The following is an 8,990-nucleotide window of genomic DNA, read 5'->3' as shown; positions in this document are numbered from 1 at the left end:
CCTTCATCACGGATAATATTAATAAAATCAGTGCTAATATATATAAAAGAACACTACTTAACCTACAGATGGAAATAATTCAATTACTTGGGGGGGAGGCTTTACATTGCACAAATGGGCAAGTAACTGTAACAAACTTCTTAACACTTTACCACAGAACGGACAGACTATTTCAAATTACCAACCGGAAAAGGGGACAATTACGACTTTAGGAATATCATGGAACCCGACGAGTGACGTATTCAGAATAAATAAGACTGACACCACTAAAACCACTTGTACAATACAAAGACACACAAAAAGATTTCTTCTATCGGCAATAGCTCAAATATATGACACGGTTGGACTAATAGCAGCGGTAACAATCACAGCAAAGATAATTATGCAAAACTTGTGGAAAGAAAAAATTGATTGAGATGATGTGATTCCAGAATCCATTAAAGAGGAACTAGACAAATTTGGCAATAGGTTATCACATCTCATCGAAATTTCTATTCCTCGTTGCATGTTCACAATGAATCCTATCGTAATACAGTGCCATGGATTCGCGGATGCTTCGCTAAAGGCGTACGGTGCCTGTATATACATAAGAGCTACATACCACTTGGGTATAAAAACACATTTACTGTGTTCGAAGTCTAAGGTAGCTCCTCTGAAAAATGTAACATTACCCCGTCTAGAGTTGTCAGCAGCATTGCTTCTGGCAAAGTTATATAAGCGTGTGGTAACAGACATTTCAGGAATCATCAAAATAGCTGTAACATTCTTGTGGAGTGACTCCAGTATTGTCTTGGCTTGGTTACGGACTGATCCCTCACAATTAAAGATGTTTGTCAGTAATAGGGTTTCAGAGATTTCTGCCAGCCATATTATGGAGACATGTTTCGAGCAAGGACAACCCTGCAGACATAGTGTCTAGAGGTGTCGAATCTCCTGCTGAATTGTCAAACTGTGAACTCTGGTAGCACGGACCTGCATGGTTGGCCGAGGACTTTAGTAAGTGGCCTAATAAATTTTCTTACAAGATGTGGAAGCCCTACCAGAGAAACACGTACAAGCAGTGACGAACAATGACATGGATATTGAGATCGGATTACCTCGGGCATTTACTAAATTTTCCACATTTCAACGAATGGTTCGGGTAATGTCATACTGTTTGAGATGGTACCATTAGCACAAAAAAGCAGAATTTTTAGGCATCAATCATACGTTATCAGCTGGCGAATTACGGCGCATAACAAATAATATATTTAAAGCAGTGCAATGGGAAGTATTTGGTAAGCCATATGATACAAAAGTAGAAAGCATGAAGAAACTAAAACCATTAAATCCGTTCCTTGATGCTAATGAGATATTGAGAGTAGGTGGTAGGCTGGAAAATGCGGATATTCCCTTCGAGCAGAAGCATCCAATCATCCTGCCTCAAGGGCATGCAATAGTTGAGATGTTTTTACGTTCTGAGCATGAACGACTATTGCATGCAGGAACACAAACGGTGTTAGCCAACGTTAGGTTGAAATATTGGCCTATAGGTGGGAGGAGCACTCTCAAACAAATAATTAATAAATGCATTAATTATATTAGATTCAAAGCGTCTACAGCAGAGCAGCTGACGGGCAATTTACCGATAGATCGAGTCACCATGCAACGTCCCTTACAGGCTGTAGGAGTCGACTTTGCTGGTCCGATAACTCTGAGAGCCAGCCGTCTACGGAAAGCACCACGAGTGAAGGCCTACATAACCTTGTTTGTGTGTATGGTCACAATGGCGGTGCACCTCGATCTGGTAACCAGCTTATCCACTGATGCTATTCTTGCCACGTTGCGACGTTTCATTTCGCGCCGTGGCTGCTGTAGTACGATTCACAGCGACAATGGCAGAAATTTTGTAGGAGCCAAAAAGGAACTAACTGATCTATATCGTTTCTTTAGACAAGATATGGTCAAACACTCACTAATAGAAGTTAGTGCCCAGTTAGGAATCAGATGGCAATTCATTCCGTCATATTCACCACATTTTGGTGGTCTATGGGAAGGGTCCATAAAGTGCATGAAGCACCATATTTGTAGAGTGATAGGGTCATACTGTCTGACATATGAAGAGTATCTCACAGTCCTCACTCAGATTGAGGCAGTCTTGAATTCAAGACCACTTTTGGCTACCACTGATGACAGCACTGATATTTCCAATATTAGTCCGGGACATTAGTCCAGCGCTTCCGGAACCATATACATCAGACCATGCAGTTAACCACAGTAAGGTATTTAAGCAAATGACTTCTATGAGAGACCGATTTTGGAAAATTTGGTCTACTCAATATTTAAACATGTTGCAACGCAGAAACAAATGGACAAGTTTCCAAGCTAATATTAAAATTAATGACATTGTTTTGATAAAAGAGGATAATACCTCTTCCTTTACAATGACCATTAGGTCGGGTAACAGAATGCAGAGTAGCTCAGGATGGAAAGGTTAGGGTGGTTGTAGTAAAAACCACTACTGGTCATCACACTAGACTAATTGTAAAGATTGTGCCATTACCCTGTGCCGACTAATTAAACTGTAATAATTAATTCTTCAAATATCTTAAGTCACCATGCAATGTATGAATAATAATTATATCAATGTTAAGTATTAAGCAATCTGTTAATGATTAATTTAAGTTATCTAATTACTCATCATATTTATCGACTGTCTCATACTTATATCCATACACTTAGTTATTCCTATTTTGTAATTCAACTTGATTTATAATAATTATTTAAGTAATTTTAAGGATGTTAGTTTGTAAACATTATTACTTACTAATATGTAAGTAAATATCAGTTTTTTTATGTTGAAACAATATTATATTTTTTTGGTATACCTTATATACTTTAAGCCAGTTTAGATGTTAGAAATGGACCTATATGGAAAGTATTTATTCTAAGAAATATGGATGCTTGGCATCGCCCGAGAGGATGGACGATTAAATTTTGTATTCAAATTTTGCGCCGCTCTATAACGACCTCCCCCACTACTAGGAGAGTGTCTTATGCTAGGATTGCACTACGCTTTACACAAGCACGTCCTGTTCTGTCTAAGCCGCCTAACAAACAACAAGTCTTCGCAAATGTAAAATTATTATTTCTATGTGTTCAATAAATTCTGTATATGATTTCTTCGTGTGTTTCCTTTTATACCACAATAATACACACGTATTTAAGACAATTTTAGAATTAACTAGCTTTTTTTTTTTTTGTATAGCGAAGGAAATGCTTTTATGCATCCCAGACCGGTCTTCTGTCTGGGTATGTCGGACTCGATACCGCCCTGGTATAATACCGACTAAAACCTCCGCTTTGCCCCTGCCTCTGGTCCCCACGGAAACCGCCGCTAGGCATTACTTCGTGGCGGAGGATCTAGAATGTTACAATTCTTAACTTGTTATAAACAATGTTATAATTCATAAACATTTTACTTATCTTTTAAATGGGCGAAGTCCCATTCGTCCTTTCTCTCTCTATAGAACGCAGGTCCATTAAAACGTCTCTCGCAAATCTGTCTATGGCGTTCCAAGCAGCTTCACTTGTCAGCATCACTTTAACAACATTACCTGGGGTAATTGTGCGTCTCAATGTCACCTCCACATCATCCCGTAGAGCACCAAATCGCGGGCACACGAAGAACACGTGCTCAGCATCTTCGATTTCGCCCAAACAATATGGGCAATCCGGCGAGCTATCGTGCTTGAATCGGTGTAGGTAGGCTCGAAAACAGCCATGCCCCGATAGCATTTGCGTAGTATAATAGTTTACTTCGCCGTGCTTGCGACTTAGCCAGACTTTGATGTTAGGAATGAGACGATGCGTCCATCTGCCCTTTACAGCGACATCCCACAGTCGCTGCCATCGGTCAATGCTGTTCTGCCGTTCTTCTAATCTTAACTTTTCAGGACACAGTTGTTGATGTCTTCTATGGTAAATTGTCCGTCTTTCCTCTGCTAAGACTAAGAGAGGCACAGTTCCTGAAATGACGCACACTGCTTCCGCCGATATTGTGCGAAATGCGCAAGCAATTCTTATAGCACTGAGACGGTATAAGGGCCCTGCTATTCTCCTCGATTTTTGAGATTTAAGAGCATCACCCCATATGGAGATACCATATGTCAGCACTGAAGTAATAACTGACGATAGTAATATCCTTCTGGTTTGTTTATGACCTCCAATATTAGGCATCAGTCGAGCAAGTTTCGTCCTAACTATTGACGCCTTAGCACTAACGTGTTCCACCTGTTGATTGAAATTCAAACGAGCATCAAGCATTACGCCAAGGTAACAGATGTGAGGTTTTGACGTGATCTCAAGATTTCCTATCTTTAGCTTGATGGTCTCAATTCTTTTCCTACTAGTGATAAGAACAAGAGAATTAACTAGCTGTAAGTGGAATTTTGTCTTAAGGCAATTAAGGCATCGTGCCTTAAGGCAAATTGCTGGAACTTCCCGTAACAAAAATTATAATTTTTTTAAAAACGATTGACATTTTTAAAAAAAATTTACTTCGAAAAAATAAGACTTTTGAGAAACTATAAATTGGACAAAAAATTACTTTTTTTTGAAAAAAAAAATTTTTTTTTTTTTTTTAAATTTTTTTTTGAAAAAATATTTTTTTTTTATTTTGGCATATCTTGGAAGATCTGAACTTTTTTTCATAGCGGCGTACTGCTTTAACTGCATAGAAACAAAAATGTCAAAGCGCGTAAGCGCCGCGTCGCCATCTAACGAATAAACATTGGTACGGAACCCATAAGAATGCAAACAAAATTTATACTTATTGTTAAAATCTCTATAAATATCTGATAATTTGAAGTGCATATGTCTAATGATCACTTTTGACCGCCAAATGGCATTTTTTTATACTTTTTTATTAGATCTCGGAAACCGTTAGACCCGCCCTCATGAAAATTTGATCAATTCTTCATCTTGTCAATACAAGTCAAATGTTTTTTGAATTATTAAAATCGGACGCTTCGTTCTCTTAAAAACTGAGTTACCGTTTTCGGCACTTTTTGCCCCGTATTTTTGGAACGGCTCGACCTGCCTTCGCCAAAAACTAATCAGCACGTCTCCTTATCAATTCGAATCGAATGCTTTTTGAATTATTCAAATCGGTTGATCCGTGTTCCCGAAATCGTCGACGAAAATTTGTATCCGCACATACATACACACACGTACATACATACATACATACATACATACACACACGTACATACATACATACATACATACATACATACATACACACACACACACACATACAAACATGATGTCCCTGATGACCAGGTAAATACGACAGTAGACAAAATAAACAAAACCAGAAATGGAGACTTGTTGGTAACTATTTCTAAGAAAAGTGCGGACAAAGGTCAAGGACTACAACAGATTATTGCAGGTGTGTTAAAGGATGAGGCCGAAGTTATTTATAAGGGGCACCAAGAAACTATAGAAATAAGAGATATTGATGATGAAACCTCAAAAATTGATATCCAGATAGCACTACAAAAAGCAACCGGAGGAGCCTGCAACACATCAGCAGAAGCAATTAGGATTCGTAAGGCATATAGAGGTACCCAGATTGCTACTGTAGCTCTTGCAGCGGCAGTTGTACACGATCTGCTCAAAGCAAGTAGCAAAATACGAATTGGATGGGTCAACTGTCGAATTAAAATCATCAAGAAACCAATTCGATGCTTTAAATGCTGGCTATTCGGACATTATGAATCACAGTGCAAGAGCGAAGTGAATCGGACCAATCTATGCATTAGATGTGGACAAGAAAGTCACAAAATAGCCAACTGTGTAAATGCAGCAAAATGTGCACTGTGCGCTGAAAACGGAAACTCTGAAAATGTAGCACATCATGCCGGCACTGACAGATGTCCTGTATATAGGGAGGCCATAGAGAAAATAATAAACGCAAAAGCATGAAGATAATTCAGCTAAACATGAATCATTGTGAGGCTGCTCACGACTTGCTTATGCAGACGGTAAGAGATATGAAAATTGATGTTGCCCTCTAGCATCGATAGTTGATCGCCCCTTTGCGAAAACCATACTGATTGTCTGCTAGGATTGGGTCAACTATTGCATCCATTCTTTGGTGAATTATTCTTTCAAAAATTTTACCCGCTGTGTCCAGCATGCATATTGGACGGTAGGATGATGGTTCATCTGGTGTTTTTTTTCCTTTGGGAATAAGCACTAATCTTTGCTGTTTCCATTTTCGTGGAAAAACCCCTCTTTCAGGCATGTATTATATGCATTAAGAAACATTGTCGGAGATGTCATAATTGATGTTTTTAAGGCAATATTAGGAATTCCATCTAATCCCGGTGCCTTACTATTACCAACGCGATGACAAGCTTCCATCAGTTCTTGCAGTGTTATAGGTGGAATATTATTCAGATCTACATGTGTTACCTGGTAGTTTAAGTTAGGTTGTCGTGGAAACAAAGTAGTTACTATTTTATTCAATAGTCGTGGGCAAGTTGGTGAAGGTACTGGCTGGCTTTTGATGCGAGACATTACAGTCTTATAAGGTCTTCCACATGGGTTTTTCTCGACTTCATCCAGAAGCTCTTTCCAGCACCTAACTTTACTATCTTTGATTGCTTTATTTAGTTGCCGATGTGCTTGTTTATATTCCACTACCAGTTGTGCAGAATTAGTGAGACTATATCCTCGCTGAGAGATCCTTATTTTCTTTAGGCACTCTTTACGAAGAGAGCTGATTTCTTCAGTCCACCAGTGCACAGATTGTCTTTTATTTATGCCATGCTTACGAGTCATACTGATATCACAGGCTTCGGTTATTCTCTCCATCAGCTCTCTAGTATGTTCATCTGCGTGTTCTGAAATTATAGGTTTGCAATTTAAGGCAACTTTCATGGCGCTTTCATCAAAAGATTTTATTTTCCACCCAATGGCTTTAGATATTTTCGCATGTCTTCTAATGTTTCTATTCGTTGATATTTCCCAGATGATTGCATTGTGGTCACTAGCAGTGTAGATATCTAATACCTCCCAATTGCAATTTCCTCTGACGAGGCTATTGCTAACAAAAGTAAGGTCTATTATTGAGCTTGCACTGCCCTTGGCAAAGGTTGGCTTATCACCACTATTAAGTAAAACAACGTCAAGTGCATTAAAGGCCTCTAAAAGTGCTTTACCTCTTGCATTAGTCTTCCTACTCCCCAGTTTACCGCCATGCGTTAAAGTCACCGGCTATCGCTACGAGGTGGTGTCGATTTGCATCCTCCACAAGACGATCTAAAAAATCGACAAAATCGGGCAAAGAAAGACTAGGTGGAGTGTAACAGCTGTATAAATGAATGTCCTGCGACAAATCCAGCGTTGCTATTGCTAACAACATTTTGGAAACAAAATTTGCCACAGGACCAAATAACAGCTTTGGTAGTACTATCCGTTTCCGATGGCCAATCAGTTAGTTGTTTGTAAGGTTCTGATAAGAGGGCAACATCAATTTTCATATCTCTTACCGTCTGCATAAGCAAGTCGTGTGCAGCCTCACAATGATTCATGTTTAGCTGAATTATCTTCATGCTTTTGCGTTTATTATTTTCTCTATGGCCTCCCTATATACAGGACATCTGTGAGTGCCGGCATGATGTGCTACATTTTCAGAGTTTTCATTTTCAGCGCACAGTGCACATTTTGCTCATTTACACAGTTGGCTATTTTGTGACCTTCTTGTCCACATCTAATGCATAGATTGGTCCGATTCACTTCGCTCTTGCACTGTGATCCATAATGCCCGAATAGCCAGCATTTAAAGCATCGAATTGGTTTCTTGATGATTTTAATTCGACAGTTGACCCATCCAATTCGTATTTTGCTACTTGCTTTGAGCAGATCGTGTACAACTGCCGCTGGAAGAGCTACAGTAGCAATCTGGGTACCTCTATATGCCTTACGAATCCTAATTGCTTCTGCTGATGTGTTGCAGGCTCCTCCGGTTGCTTTTTGTAGTGTTATCTGGATATCAATTTTTGAGGTTTCATCATCAATATCTCTATTTCTATAGTTTCTTCGTGCCCCTTATAAATAACTTCGGCCTCATCCTTTAACACGCCTGCATAATCTGTTGTAGTCCTTGACCTTTGTCCGCACTTTTCTTAGAAATAGTTATCAACAAGTCTCCATTTCTGGTTTTGTTTATTTTGTCTACTGTCGTATTTACCTGGTCATCAGGGACATCATGTTTGTATGTGTATGTGTGTGTATGTATGTATGAATGTATGTATGTACGTGTGTGTATGTATGTGCGAATACAAATTTTCGTCGACGATTTCGGGAACACGGATCAACCGATTTGAATAATTCAAAAAGCATTCGATTCGTATTGATAAGGAGACGTGCTGATTAGTTTTTGGCGAAGGCAGGTCGAGCCGTTCCAAAAATACGGGGCAAAAAGTGCCGAAAACGGTAACTCAGTTCTTAAGAGAACGGAGCGTCCGATTTTAATAATTAAAAAAACATTTGACTTGTATTGACAAGATGAAGAATTGATCAAATTTTCATGAGGGCCGGTCTAACGGTTTCGGAGATGTAACGAAAAAAGTAAAAAAATGTCATTTGGCGGTCAAAATGATCATTAGACATATGCACATCAAATTATCAGATATTTTATAGAGATTTTAACAATAAGTATAAATTTTGTTTGCATTCCTATGGGTTCCGTACCAATGTTTATTCGTTAGACGGCGACGCGGCGCTTACGCGCTTTGACATTTTGTTTCTATGCAGTTAAAGCAGTACGCCGCTATGAAAAAAAGTTCAGATCTTCCAAGATATGCCAAAATAAAAAAAATATTTTTTCAAAAAAAAATTAAAAAAAAAAAAAATTAATATTTTTTTAAAAAAAATTTTTTTTTCAAGAAAAAGTAATTTTTTGTCCAATTTATAGTTTCTCAAAAATCTTATTTTTTCGA

General features: G+C 38.5%; 1 protein-coding gene across 1 annotated transcript; it reads left to right on the top strand.

Moving 5' to 3' along the window:
* Nucleotides 1–2,327: 2,327 nt before the first annotated feature.
* Nucleotides 2,328–5,967, top strand: LOC113367231. Its single transcript, XM_026608858.1, has 2 exons — nt 2,328–2,472; nt 5,336–5,967. The coding sequence occupies exons 1-2, from the start codon at nt 2,328–2,330 to the stop codon at nt 5,965–5,967; spliced, it is 777 nt and encodes a 258-aa protein (XP_026464643.1).
* The last annotated feature ends 3,023 nt before the right edge of the window (nt 5,968–8,990 follow it).

Source organism: Ctenocephalides felis, unplaced genomic scaffold, assembly GCF_003426905.1.
Source record: "Ctenocephalides felis isolate EL2017-DRISC unplaced genomic scaffold, ASM342690v1 CF-g0.4_SCAFFOLD_01170, whole genome shotgun sequence".
NCBI lineage: Eukaryota > Metazoa > Arthropoda > Insecta > Siphonaptera > Pulicidae > Ctenocephalides > Ctenocephalides felis.
Note: the sequence above shows the minus strand (reverse complement) of the source record. Positions and strands in the feature narration are given on the sequence as shown.